The 15,697-nt window shown below is 38.4% G+C and overlaps 1 protein-coding gene across 1 annotated transcript in view; it reads right to left on the reverse strand.

Moving 5' to 3' along the window:
• Positions 1-15,697, reverse strand: part of PRKCE (protein kinase C epsilon) — a 303,251-nt gene that overhangs the window by 53,389 nt on the left and 234,165 nt on the right. The window contains exon 11 of the mRNA XM_086628712.1: positions 886-1,040. Coding sequence (XP_086484838.1) covers positions 886-1,040 — 155 coding nt within the window. The remainder of the gene's footprint in view (positions 1-885; positions 1,041-15,697) is intronic.

Below are 15,697 nucleotides of genomic sequence, written 5' to 3' on the forward strand. Positions count from 1 at the left end.
GAGTGAAAATATCAAGAGAATATCAAAATTCAGATCCACAGAACTCAGAATTTTTAGTAGACAGGACAGACCTGTATCACAAAACCTTTAAAGCACTCTGCTTGTGAAAGCCCAAATTTATTGCAAGCAATGACAGGCTGCTAAAAACAAATAAAAAGAGAGAGGAAGGGTGAAATGACAAGATAAAGGACTTAATAAACACATTGACATCAGGGTCAAAATTTTCAAAGTGATACCTTACTTTTAATAATAAAAGTCTATCCCTAAATGCGTTCTTCACCACGGCGCAACAATATGCATTTTTTTCATGTGTGTGCATGGGTGTTGAAGATTAGAGATTTGGGGGGGGTGGGGGCAGTGGCGGAGGTTCAAATAGATGTGGGGCACTTGCAAGCAAATCAAAATTGTCTGCAAAGAGCCTCTTCCTGCTGGTGACTAAGCCTTCACCCAAACAGTCAAGAGGAAGGGGCATAAGTAAAGCATCACAAACGACCATCCCGATTGTATCAGAGTGGAGACAACTAGGACAAACAAACTCAGGAAGTGGCAGGGAGTTAGAAACCGAGAGGAAATCCATGGCACAGAAAGGAAAGTGAAGAGATTGCGCCGATCTGCAGAAAGGTCACCTCTGGGTCGCACCGTGCCAAGCTTTTTCAAAACCGCTTTATTTGGACTATAATACAAAACTGGCACACACAGCTGGCGACTGCTGCAGAGGCTATTCAAATGTTAACATTCTCAATGATAAACAGCCAAAAAAAGTTCTATGTAAGCAAATTGGAACAAACAACTAATCTAAATCTGGTTGCTAAGAGACAGAGGATTTCAGCCAAAACCAGCCCCAAGCCGCAAGAATACTTTATTTTTGATCAAAAAAAAAAGTACCTGTAGATGACGCCATGTTGGTGAAGAAACATGAGTGCTGATGTGACCTCTGCTGCATAAAAGCGGGATCGAGGTTCGTCAAATTTGCGTGAGCGCTGGATTTGAAACATTAGGTCTCCTCCATTTACATATTCCATGACGAAAAAGAGGCGGTCCTGAAATTAATTAAACAGTGCTATTTAGCCAATTTCTTTTAGTCACACAAAGGACTGCTTGAAGCTACACTTTAGGTGACTGCAGCATTTGCGTCAAGAAATAAAAGAAACAAAAGCTACAATTCTGAAAAAGGAAAAGCTGACAACCAACTCCCCAAACCTAAAGAAAATGAGACAAAAGTCTCAAAGTGAGAAATAAGAAAAAGGAAAGAGAATCAAAATGTAGTAATAAGCAACATACACACATAAATCTTCAACAAACACATACGGAATTATAAAAAATTTTATGTATTAACAGTGATTTTTATATAATAGCAGAGATACCTAAATGAAGCCACAACAATGAAGAGAGCAAGTCAATTCTGTCAACTACTGAAGAGCTGCTGGGCACATTTCAGGCTCCTTACTCTTCTCTTATCTCTTATCAGCTACTTGGTCTGCAAAGTATCTTTCCCAAATTATGTAAAAATGAATTAGAATTGTTAAGCTATGGAAACCAGTGCTGCCAATCCCAAACACTTTCATATGACTTGAATTGCCTCAAACTCTTATAAGACAATGAAATATAATTACATTATTAAAATGCAAAACAAATTATTTTTATTTTCTTCTGATGCTTATCACTTCAAAGTTTTCAAGTCTTATTCCATGATGGAGAACTAGAAATTAACTTTACTGGAGAACAGCAACTGAGATTCTCAACTAATCACTCTATTTTGTGGTGTTTCAGAAAAAAAAATCCAGAAGTTAAGTACTCAGTAAAACAGTCAGAACTGGGAACACCAGTAAACCAAATGTGTGCTTGGCATATTGAACCATTTATGACACAGACTGACAATGCAGATGAAGGCATGAGCAAAGAAATGACACACATCCACTTGATACAATTTAGATCCTGTTTTTTGCAAATGTTTCTTATTAATTTTCATAGTTTTCCCTAATCTGTACTAGTAGCCCTAATCATCAACCTGTTGCCCATTCACCTTTGGTTTGTAAGCCTAATTCCAGATTCTTTATTTCCTTACTGTAAAATAACTACATCTACAAACATAAGAGTTTAGACAGAGGTGGAGGTAATTCTCATGTACATGGAGAACAGATCTGAGCATATACTCCTTGCTCTGCAACACAAACATTTTGTTCTCTGGTCACACGATACACAGGTGTGTCAGCACGAGACTTCATCGAAGGGAGCCCCTCTCCAACATTCATGCCATACTGTAGTTGGCCCTAGCTCATGGTATCTGGTGTGCTGGGTTGAAGAAAAGGAGACAAGAGGTGACATTGCTTTGGACAAGCAAAAAGAACAGAAGATGGAAGTTAATTGACCTCCTACAAGTGAATCCATGCCTGCAGATTACATAGTTTATATGTATGAGTCCAGAAATTCATAAATGTTTGCTGTTTGTCTTTAATCATCTACTCTACGGCTCAGATTCAAAGCGCAGCTCTTAAAAACATCCTTAAACTTAAGCGCGTGCATTAATCCTGCTCATTAAGTGCCTAAATGTTATACTTATCAGGGATGTTTCCTGGAGGAGGCTACAAATGTTTGGCTGACTTTTTGCTGATTACAGAAAGAGGATGCAGAAAAAAACCTTGTGCCTTTCCCCCTGTATCTTGAGAACACAGAAACTGTCAGACTGGATTAAATTCAGGATCCGAGTGGACTGGCATTTTTGGTAAAACACTGCTAACAACTTTGGTACTTTTTCAAACATATTTCTTACCATTCCCCAGTAAGGAAAACCTATTGAAGAATAGCATCAGAGCTTCCGACTGTATCATACATCCAAAAGAACATGCCTTTAGAATCATGCTTTTGGGTTTTTTTTTGCAATGCTTAATACTGATGATAAGAAACATTGAAAATCCTAGTGCAGATCTCTGCATTATTGCAGGCTTTAAATATCAGCTTCACTTGTTTTAAGGAAACATATGAGTCCTCGTGCTGCTCTCTGATTTCTCTCTGGAATTGATGAGAATTACAGCCTTACTTTTAAAAGAAAATCTCAGATGGTCTTATGATTTCAGAAGCTAGAGCTTAAGGACAACACCAAATGCAATCGCTTTTGTGATAAAGTCAATCAAAAGCGTAGCTATATTGGCACTGTCACGTAGTATAAGAAGATACATAACACCTCTAAGAAGAAGATGCAGGCATTGTCCTTCGTTAGGCTCCTCATCGCTGTGCTACAGACAGTATCTCTGATGAGCAGTCTTGGTCTGAGTGTCCCTTTGCAACACATTCCCTTAGATTCTATCTCACATGGATATAGTTCAGTGTTTCAAGTAGAAAGCCCATTTGGACCGCAGCCTGAGGAGCATCTGACTGCTATTTGGCTAAAGTAACTTCTCCTGAAATTGAACCTTTTTACATTGCTACTTTAACCTTTCCAAAGTCAACTGTCTGGATGTGAGCAGGCACGACCAGGAGAAGGAAGCTGCAATTCACATTCCCCTGAGCAGCCATACTCATTCCCAACATTGCTATCTTCATTGCTATCTTTTTGCTGCACCTGTATCACAAGTATAAAATGATGCTGATGCAAAGTGAATGTGCTATGTCTTAGAGCTGTGACTCCCACATGGTCATCCTCAACTTGCCATTGAGCTGCAAACTACTGCTCCCAACAGTGATACCACCACTCTTCCAGTGATGAGGCATAAAAAACCAAAGCTGGCTTATGCAACTGTTTTGATCAGGGTCACTTCCTAAAAAGTCAGGATATTCATTGTAGTATTTTAATATTAAATACTTCTCTGTTTGATCCAAACAGAACCATTGTTTCTTGTGACATTCACCAGATGCCTTATTGCCAATTCTGAATATCAGAAATTGTGTTTTGTTAAAATTTCAAGTTCTTTTACTTCGGTTCTCTCCTTTGTAGGACTTTTCCAGTTTAGCCAACCAAAAATTTAACCTGGATTGTTTAGCAGAATATCTTGCCAATGGACAGACTGAATAAAAGCTTTAGCAGCAGCTCCATTTCCCAAAGCTGGAGAGTGCTAACTCTCCTATTCTCTTTCACATCTTCCTTATTGTGCAGATCCCATTCTCGATTTGAAGGGGTATTTCCATCAGATTCTGCAACTTAGTTGACCACCTCTTCAAAAAGATACCTACTAAAATCAGAATTAAACGTGATTGAAATTGCTCTGCTGTTGCATTCTTTTGCTATACACTGGTATTTCAAGTTACTTTTCCAGCTTTCCTGGGTGCACATTTCAGCTTCCTAAAGAGAATTCACAGAAAAAAGTTAATTTGAAAGTTCTGTTCTCTGTTTACAATGAGTCAGGGAAAGAGTTTGATTTGGAGAAAAGAAAAACACTAATTCTCACCTACTAGCATGGGGTAAACAATAAATTGCACAAGATGCACATGCACAGCAGGCTAGAGTATCATTTTTTTTGATGAAATATACTCAGTTACTATGAAAACTACGTTCTTAAAACTACTCTCTCATCTTGTGTTGGTCAGGACAATGACATGATCAGCTGGGACTCAAACTTACATGAAAAGAGGATGCATGAGAGAATGCTTTACGAATATGAGCTAAGATTGGTAAGTCTGTTTTTCTCCTGCTTCCTATAACCTCAACAACAGAGACACTATTTTGATTTTTGCTGCTTAAACTTTTTTCCCAATCTTTCATGAAAAGTTAATGATCAAAACCCAAGTTTCTAACACTATTTCCTTTCTGTCATAATGTATGCATACACGCAGTGACTCAAGGAGACCTTTGTGACTTCAGTGCAGAGAGGATTTCATTCTCGAACAGTAATTGTGAAACAACTGCATTATGCCTGATTATATGCATCTTGCTACATGTATCACCAGGATATATTCCAATATTGAAATGGGAGAACATAAAGTGAACGCCCTAAAGAATTATGCATTATTAAGGGACAATTATTAATGGACAGTGTTTACTCAGTTAAAAATGAGATACAAATTATGACTTTATCATTGATTGTGTTCCAAGAGAAAATTGAATGGCTTTGGTTTGGACTGCATTATTTTTGGACTCAGTTTTCATAACATTTGAGAAATATGTTTTGATGAACAAAATAAACGTAAAGCAGTCCTGGGAACTCTTTAATTATATAAACTGAAATAAAAGGCAAAATCACAAACAAAGACATTATAGATTAATCCTCTCTTGGCATCTATAAAGCAAAAAAACTACTGCAAAGTAAGTCAATATGTTTTCTGAAGTAGTTAGATTCTTTCACAGGGTTTATCTTAGTCCTTAATCATACCTGCTTTTCCTTGAATTTCTCAAAAGGTATGGTTGAATGAGAATACTTAAAATAATAAATGGAAAGATAAACAGAGCAGAGAGAATGGGTAAGAGATTTTAAAAGCAAAGTGGACATGGAGTAAACAGGCTAGAAGTCAAGACAAAAAAAAGTTTAACTTCACTTGGTATTTCCACAGTGTTTTCCGATTATGGCTTTAACTGCTATACTGGAATGTATAACTGCCTGTCTTAACATCTCTATTATTCAAGTCCCACCTCTTGATTTTCTTAATTGAGATACTCTCCTGCATGCTTTATGTTTTCAAAACTGGGCTCTAGAACTAAGTCTCTTCTATTCTCTGTCCCTAACACTATCTGGAGAAGTCCACTTGCCACTTAAACTAGAAATCTTGTTTCATCTTCTCTCTCATTCTAATCCTTCAATTGTGCCCTAATTTCGTTTTTCATCCTCTTGACATTCAAAACAGCCATCTTTTAGCTCTACAGTAAATCCTTCTAACTAATCCTTTACTCTATATTCTGATTATCACCATAACACCTTCCCTCTTCAAAACCATTCTTTGATTTTTAGTTGTATTTATACATGTTTTGTTAACATCAGCCTATATATGATGTGTACTCCCCACCAGTTTACATTCACTCGGTTTTAGATGTTATGAGTTCCATTGGATAGGGCATCTACCTTTTGCTTCTTTTGGAATAAAGTAAAAGTTTTTAATGGGGAAAACGGGAGTGATTTCCATAAATATCAATAGTAATAAACTCTCAGGACACAACAGACTCAACCCAGCTCCCTTTTGCGGAGGTGTGATTAATGACCAAGACCTTCCTACAAGTAAGACCAGATAATCTTGCCAATCAGTTTTGATTTAACAGATGATACTATACAATCTATTAGTTGTTTAGATATGGAATAATACCATTGTTGAGGAGCAAGCTTCTACGTAAACCCTGTATGAAAGCTTAGACATGGAAAGACATTGACGTATTGTTTACATCAACTATTGTGTAGCTCTTAAAAGATTAAAAAAAAATTGTTATCAGTCATTAAACTGCCTGTCCTTTGTTTGTTTTCCAATTAAAATCTCATTAACGTTAGATTGCAACTTAAAGTCAATTCATGGATAGACATAAGGCCAAGTACAGTTATCACTGCAATCTGAAGTATATAAACTTATTTTTATTCTTTCAAATGAATCTTACCAGTTGGTTGACCCAATACACAGTTGAGCACAGACTCATTACTGAAATATTTCAAACCAAAAATGAATCATGCAATCTGCCTCCCAGTCTCAAATCTGAGCTATGTAACTGTGCTACAAGTCTGAGAACAAATCTTTTCACTACTGGTTTTTGTCTCCCAGCTCAACCGTTACAACACTTAAAACCAGAGAATTCAGGAAAGGCACCAAACGTGGACTCCTCAAATAAAATTAACAACTGATAAATCTTACCAGCCTACTCCAACTATGATTTTTTCCTTCATTTATGTTTTTATACAATTGGCTGTGAATAAATTATTCCTGATTCTCAGTAGTTCCATAAACTAAGTTCTTTGTGTGAATACACTTTTTTCCTCTCAATTTCAGAAAGTCATATTTGAATTAGATTTCTCCAGAGGCTACGGAAAATATCAAAGAAATCAATATGTGTATTAAATACAGGTAAATTTAAACACAAAATGGTTCATATTCTAGTAGAGTACTGTTACATAATGGAATATGGTTAGCCACTAAACTTGTTGCAAAACAAAAGTCAAAGATACAACTTTTATTGCACAAGAAGCCAGATAACTATATCACAACCTTGGTATGCTCTGTAAGATGATATTTTATTCATATCATGCATGTATAGAATTCTTCTCCAACTAGTACAAAACTGTGATTACTTAACTCTATTTAAACAGGATGCTCAAACAGTTTGTTTAAAATTACCTAAACCTACAGCAACCGTCCCACCCCTCAGAACTTGAATAAACATTTCCTGCTTCTGATGGAAATTGCATAGGCACGCTGTACACAAAGCTATACACAAATCTTCAACAGCCTGAGCAGAAGACTAACCAGGATGGCAGATTCATCTTCCACAATCTCAGCATCATGAGGGACAAATATAAAAACATAAAAAATAGATACAACACTAACGAAAACAACAAAAAGCACTCTCCTGTTCATTTGATTCCTTTTTGAAGTTTACAGTAACAGCCTTCAACAGGACACTACGACACGTTATCTGTCTCTGATTTCAGTGTTTATACTTGGGGCTAATTGTGTTGTTTTTCCTGTTTTGTACCAGTGCTTTCATGGAATTCCAAATAAGAAGGGAACAATTTCTATGAATCTCATATTTCTTGGAATAAATGCCCTGTACATAGGAACTGCTATCTTAAATTTCACACGAGATATTTGCATCTTCCACATAACAAAAAAACGCACGCACACAGATTTTGTATTAAAGGATTTTTTTTTTTTTTCAATCAGACACTTCAAATTTCTCTCGAGCTGGTGGATACTATTATAGCTAGGGACTTATCACTCAGTTTTACTCAGCTTTGCCCAGTGTTCAATTTCGAATCCATTTTTTTTCCCTTGAAAGAAAGAATGACCTCAAAGTCAAAACGTAGACCAGAGAGAGTCGGAGCACCACACAAAATTGGATAAAGAAGTCTTGCAAGGTCATCTACCATATTCCACAGCTGACAGGCAGGATCAGCTGTACCTAAGCCAAGGGGAACTAAGCTTTCCAATGCTGCAAGACAGTCTCTGGGCACTGTGTGCCAGTGATCTAACCGTGAACCTGAACAGTCCTGCTGAGTGGACTCCATTTGGCCCACAAAGACCTAGACCCAGAAGTCTCTGCTAGTCTGGTCTGCTGGAGGGCAAGTGGGTTTGTCTGCTCTCCACTGCAGTAGGGTCTTCTGCTGTAGACATGTGCCAGAAATGCCCTGTTCCCTTCTCATTTGACTCATTATCGGCAGAAGCCAGTAGTGAATAGTATTCCTTGAACAGATTCTGCCTCGCGGGCCAGAATATTGCATCAGTTCCTGAAATTAATCCAATCAGCCCTTAAAAATCACTACTGATAAGCATTCCTTGACCTCCATTGGCAACCTATTTCAGTACTTACAGAAAACACCACTGGAAACTCTTTTCACTGCTGCAAATAATTCTTCTTACTTCTTGTGCTTACCTCACTCAAAAATATCAATTCCTAGCTGTGCTGCAAGTTAAATACCACCCTCAGAGAAACATTTCAGTGCTTTCCACCTTTGTTTCTCACACAAAGAACTGGTTATTGATTTTCTTGGTTTTATAAAACCGATGGCAAAATATATCTATTCTGTTCGTAGAGACCTCAGATATGTCAATTTAGAGCCTGTGGCATAAAAATCACTTTTAAAGTCTTGAAAATTATTTCAACAATAGCTGGCCCTCCTTGCAACACTGGAATAATTCTGAAAAAACCCTCTCTACCCTATCATACCATACCATGCCATATGAAGGGCCAGAAAAAGCTACAAATCACATAAAATTAGTTTCCAAACTGCTTACAGAATCAGTACAGAGGTTCTCAAAACCTTTACACTGTATCACTGTAAAGACTTGCATTGTAGCATTTACTCATCAATAACGTGTGTCACTGGAAAAGGGTTTTAAGCAAGATGTTTGTCTGAGATCTCTAATCTTCATAAAGCAGACCTGGTATGTCATTTTGGTCATGGAAGATTTATGTTGCCTCCCTGTGGAGTATCAATTGATACTGGAACAGAATGGGGGTTTTAACATGTTTTTCATGCCCCTAACGCATCCCATAGTACTGTTCAACAAGGAAAATAGGGCTAGTGTATGTACATTGAGATAAACTGTCTGTCTGGGGGTGGAGGACTTAACTATGTGCCAGCAGCAGGTCACGGAACTATGGAAATTACAAATTCTGATTCAAAGCAGGAAACATTAGCCGGAACCTCGTGGACATCACCTATTCTTTTCCAAAAATGTCAAGGGATGATTAGGTTTTACCTAGACTGGCATTCAAAAAGGAAGTCTTGTTTAATGATTTTTCCAAAGACAGAACCAAGAATACTCTAAAACTGTCCAAAAGGAAGAGAAGTCAGCCTGTCCCAAATTTGTAGAGAGTGAAAAAAGTGCCATTTGGTTATCTCCTTAGCATCAATTATTCTAGAAAAGTTTAGGTGATTGTTTCAATTATTCAAGGAATCTAATCCCTCATGACTGTGGCCAGCAAAATCCACTGACTTTAACATCACTTTTGAAACGTACAGGTCTTCATCTGTACCATAAATTTTGGAATATGATAACGTAGGGATATGAATAAAATCTGTACCCTAGAATCTGCAACTAACAATCATATACATCAGAAAAATAGATGAAGGTTACGTCCCACACACAGAGCTTTTTGCTGTATAATTTATGAATACCTGATGTTTGACTACATTCTTCCTACTGTTTTTTCAGATAATTAATTCTGTCAGATCACTATCTGGATTGAATTTACTATGCATTGGATTAGTTGGTGTATCAGGCTCATACTAGGTCAAATAAAAACAAAATATGGTTCAAAATTTCATTAATCCTGTTTTTGAAAAAAGATAAAGTTTAGATTATTTCAATGTAGCACAGAAACAGCAGGTGGAGAATTGTCAGCCTGCTCTCCAGAGAGCTGTCATTACACTAACTGAGAATATGACATTAATTTCTAGCTCTACTTGAGTTTCTTCAATAGACAAAAATTTCATATTAAGGCCCTAAAACGTTATCACGTGAGAACAAACATTGTCTTTTTTTAGTTTCTTCCCACTTTAAGAAAGAATTATGATTTTGTTTTTTGTTCTTCTCAGTCACTAAGGCATATTACACACTCTGTGTATGTGAATGCTTTCTGTGACACCCGTAATATAATATCTAATGTTCTGACGTGGTATCTACAAGGCTTAGAGGTGAGACTCTCTTTAGTTCATTTGAACTTTGGGTTTAGGTCAGGATTAAATTTTTAATGCTGCAATATGTGGAATTTGTTAGCCGAGGGCATGCAGTGAAGATGCAGGACAAATTATATGCCTTGCCATTTCATCAGCTTGATCCCCTGCCATCTAACCTTGGAAATGAACTGAAACAAAAAGACGTCCAACTTTGGGAAAATCTTTAACCCCAAATTATCCTGGAGAGATATGTGTTCTGTTGTCACCAGATTTTTCTGGCAGTTGATGTAAAGCTTTCAGTTTCTGCCCAAGCTGCAGTACTGGTAGCCACACAGTGAGCTCAGGGAAGGACTGCTGCTCCCTGGATGGCAGTCCTGATCCTTGCCTGCTCCCTGAAAGCCCAAGCAAGCTCTGAAAGCAGGGACTTCAGAAGTGTGCCAGTTGGTGTAATACGCTTTTTATGCCTTTACTCTCATACAAGGGAGAAACACAACTGGAATCTTTTGCAGAAATGGTGTGTTTCGTAGTTCTAGTCACTTCAAAAGGAGTATCAAGTGGGAAAAGCTTCTCAGGCCATTTCCCTAATACCTTCATTTGATGACAGATAAGCTGTGAAAAGCGCCTTTTATGAAATTCTTTGATCTCATCTTCTTTTGGTGTTGTTTGGAAAAAATAACTGTTCTGCTGAGATAATTTTAAAGACCGCTCATTTAATGGCCTGATGCACATGGCAGAAAATTATATCAAGCCTGTGAAATGTCATTATGCAGGCAGCTATTAATATTCCTTTTGTTCTGATTCTTATAGGTCAAATATAAACAGTCTTCTAATTAGAACTAATTACATAGTTTTTGAAGACGCTTAAGAACTTCTAAGAACAACTTTTAACTTGTTTATATTCTACTCAGGAGCCTAGGCAGAGATGGCACATGTCCTAGGTGTCTCCTCAGTCCGAAGTCTGGTTTTGGAATGTTTCTTGTCTTTTATAATTCCTGTTTTCTTATGCTGTCTGGGTATCTAGTTTATGACTTCAAGCACACAAGGAAAACGCATGACATGCTACACAACTAACAGAGAACACTCTGGGGAATGCAGCCAGTTGGTCCAGCAGCAGTGGTATCAGAAAGAAAAGGAATTCAGTTAAAGAAGATAATGAAAATAATGGGACAAAATACTCATTCGGCAACCATCTTCTGAGAAATTATCCATTATTGCTGAAAAAAAATAACCAGAAGTAATTACCTGAGTGGGCAAGTCTTTATATCATGACATATTGCAGCAGTGCTTTTTGCAACTGACCAAAAGGCAGAGGTTGTCTTCTCACATCTGTGAAACTGTCAGTCATGATCCAGGAAGAAACTACAATGTCTTTACCAATGAGTTACTTGTACAAAGGCTACCCAAAGAATTCTGTTGAGATATGATTTCCAGTCACATACATCAGGACCAGGCATACTGAACCAAAACGGGCGCTACAGCAGAAATACATGAACATATTTTATATTTAAATTTCACTAACTGTTCACATTTTCAGAATCAGATTTTCACTTAGAAGAATCACCAAAAAGCTAAAATCTTTTTTAAGAAAGAAAGCACAGATGTATAGAGCTTTCCTCTCTGACAGATTTTTGCCATTGCACCAGCCTATGAAAGGAGAGTTGTCTTGCATTACGGAATTCAGCACTGGAAAAACCTGCTCCTTCTTACAGCTGAAAATTGTGATTGCCCATGAACAGAGTAGTAGATACTGTAGAAGGAAAGAAGGCAATGCAGAGGGGTACAAAAAGTTATTCAAACATTTGATACGTTGTATCGTAAGTTAACTTGGCTAACAGGAGCTTGAGGTGAACATTAGTGCATTTACAAAGAAGTAAACCAGAATTCTCCAAAAGCTTCCAAATCTCTTTCCCTGCAATGTGGGAATGAGCTTTGGAAAACTGTGCTGCAGCAGGGCCAGCTTCTATACATACTGCCTAGATATTCCATTTATGATGCTCTATGTGTTACAGGGACATTTGCTACTAGATACTCTTTACTGCTTTTAAATTCTTATTTTTGCCTAAGCAAAATGGGAGGTGGGTGAGAAGACTGGTACTTCCCCCACAGCTAATTTTTTGTCTGAAAAAGAATCACCAAATGAAACTCAGGAAACAAAGTATGAGCATTAAATAGAAGGCTTTTACCAATTTCTCAGTACAAGCTTCTAATTCTTTGGAGTTGATAGTTTTCCAGCCTTTAGCTGGCTAGCATCTCCCTTACATTCATCAGTAAGTCATTCATAATTAATGTTCCCATCAGAGCACTCCTTTGCATGTTCTTTGGACTTTCTTACTCTTACAACCAACTCAATCATTTTGCACTACAGAAAAAAAAAAAAAGGATTATTCACTGACGTACCTAACAGCACACAGTATTTCGTATTCAGCAATTCTACACAAGTCAGAGCACAATAAAACATTCTGTGGCCTTGTTTTAGGACTTGACTTTCTAACTTTTGTTCATTAGACTAGGCCACTGACTCCTATAGGACATTTTGTGAGATTAAGTGGTAAGAAATTGGCTCATTTATACTTTTAGAAGGCTTGTGGTAGGGGAGGACAGGGAATCCTGTGCTCCATTCAAAAGAAGGAGATGAATGAAGTCTTTGGCAACATAAAGATATTCACTACCAGAGAAACAGCTCTTCTCTATTATGTGAAGTGTTTCAGTAATGTTCCCACGTACTTAAAACCAAAGGTCAGCCAGTGACAACAGTTGGTTTTAGCTGGACAACACAGCAAGAAACTTCTACTGCACTGTGATCATCCAGATGGAAAATTTATATGAGATACTGTCATATCAGTTCACAAACTATGCCCTGGATGCCAGAAATAACTTTAAGTCTACAGTTTACTTGAACATGATGTTCTGAATAGTAAAAAATAGTTGCATTTGTACTAACAAAACCTTGCTGAGGATTTCAAGTTCCTTAAAATGAGACATTAACATGAGTAACTGTGTCTCCACTCACATGAAAGAAAACAGCATAGTATTATTTTGCAATATTTACCAAAGAGACTTTCTTTTTGGGAACTTGACTGAGCCAGAACAAAATAATTCTAACAGTAAAAATAGATGTGTTGCTGCTGTAAAGTTAAGAAATGTTTCTATTCAGAAATATCTAATTCCAGCTTTTTCTTCAGAACCCCTCTTTTCTTACAGATATTAATTAATAGTACTCTGTGACAGGCACACTAATATGCTCATTTCCTCAAATTCAAGCTCAGTCCTTCAGACTGTACATACACAGAGAAGTACATCGAGATCAAATGTATACTATTATTAGTTGTAATAAAATACCATAACAAGACCCAATGGCAGACAAACATTCCACTGACACTGTACTTAGCAATACAGACTGAAAGTTCCTCTGCACAGGGACTCAGTATATGCCAAGAAGAGGTAGAGTTAGGATGTACAGGAGAAACAGCGAGACAACTAGCTGAAGTAACACCAGGAAAAGTGCTTGCAGGGCATCTGCTGCCTAATCCGAGTGAGTTGCAGACTTTGCTGAGTGCTGGAGCTACTGCCAGATCCTCAGGAAACACCTCACTTTGCTAAGCTCCAGGGATTGCACATTGTGAGTTATGTCTCACTTTTTAGGGATGCCCAAGCTATTTCCCATAGAGCAAGCTTCCTTGCATCAACTGCAGCAGTGAAAGAATAGATGCTCATCTACACTTTGGGAAGTGTATCTTCCAAAATGCAAAATTATCACTGAATCAGGCTATTTGGGAAGAGAGAAACTAAAAGACCCGTTGCTAACTTCATGCCTGGTGCAGGGCAAAACACAAAACTATGCCCTCTCTTCATCTCCTCGTACACTGCCTTTCTTACTCCTAGCCTGCCCTAGGTAACAGTCAATGTAACAGTTTCATTAGATGGTGATAATGTATACAAATTTCTCAAGATTTTCAGTGCTTTTCCTGAAACCTCTCTGTGGAAACATTACAACATCTAAATTCTTTTGTCATGGGGAGATATAGGTCAGTTCGAAGAGCAGCTTACAGACAGAGCTTCCACCCTGGGTAAATGTTCTGCGCAAATCCCTGTGCAGCCTCTGCTGCTAAGCAGAAACCAGATAACCTGCTTTGCTAGAGAGCAGCTGCCAGAGAGGGAAACTTAACCTTCATATGCTCTCTCCTGTGTCTCTTGTACATGCCACTATTCAACCCACAAACTCAGCGCTTCATGCTTTGCTTTGCTCTCATGCAGAAAAAAAACTCCAACAAACCCACAACAAAAAGGGAGAATGAAATCATAACGAAAAATAAAGACTAAAAAAAGCTAACATTTAACAGTTAATACAAATTCAAATAAATATGTCTACTTCAAAATAACTACTATATGCATGGAGTGTCCTGTTCAGCAAATGGTGAGAGGTCAGCGTATATACAGAGCTGCCACACGAACTGCTACACGGAGATGAGGAGCATATGGGACTTTCTGCTGAGTGGAGCACTGCCATCCTCTGTAGCTCCAAGTTTCGCATTTAACTTTCTTTGCACTTACAAAATTGCTAGCGATAGAGCCAGGGCCTGGAGGGCACTGACAGCCCCCTGCGTCCCTGCCCAGCCTCCCCTGGTGAGGGACAACCCCTCAGCGCTGCCCATGGGGGCCCTGTTCCAGCCCAGCTGGGGCTGTAGGTGAGCATCTCTGGCCTTGGCTCCTGGATGGACTCTGGACCATGGGGGCTGTTGATGGATGCCCTTACCAGCACCCAGCTCTGCTTGTCACATCTGGACACCACGAGTCTGTGTAGACCGGTGAGGGTGGCCTGCACTGGGCCACTCTCAGCAGCTGGTGTCCTGACAGACAGTGCATATCTATTTCCAAAGGTATGAACAAATTTGAACCAGTGGTGATTACATTTATATTCCCAAAGGAAGGCAATTAATGTTCGGTACAACGTGATCACCAGGAATTTCAGGTACAGGAAGATTTTCTGTCTGAAGCACAGGTTGTCCCCTGCATGACTTAATCACTAGCCAAGTTGCTTACAGGAAAGAAAGTGGAGGGAGAGATGCCTTGGCTTACTATGGAGATGGCAAGTGCCTTACAGGTTACAGACGAGGACTTTGCTCTGGATTGAGTAAGGCTGAACTCACTCTAAGACTCAGTAAAATGTTAGTGGCTTTTAAAACTGGATCAGCAAGTTTCCCCTGAAGCAACAAGCTGGGACACACACGTCAAGTGATGCCCTGAGGACACTACCAACGGTCACTGACCTCCGACTTAGGCAAAGCTTTTGTGAGATCAGATTTGCACCTGCTGCTTGGAGCAGCATACGTATGGAGGCTTCAAGTTGCATATATTCACTGGGCATCTTCAGTGCATACTGAAGCATGGCTAATTTAAAACATTAGTCATGCAAACACATGCTTGTATGTAGAAACAATTGCACACTTTGAATA

Source organism: Tauraco erythrolophus, chromosome 2 (assembly GCF_009769465.1).
Source record: "Tauraco erythrolophus isolate bTauEry1 chromosome 2, bTauEry1.pri, whole genome shotgun sequence".
In the NCBI taxonomy this organism is placed as follows: domain Eukaryota; kingdom Metazoa; phylum Chordata; class Aves; order Musophagiformes; family Musophagidae; genus Tauraco; species Tauraco erythrolophus.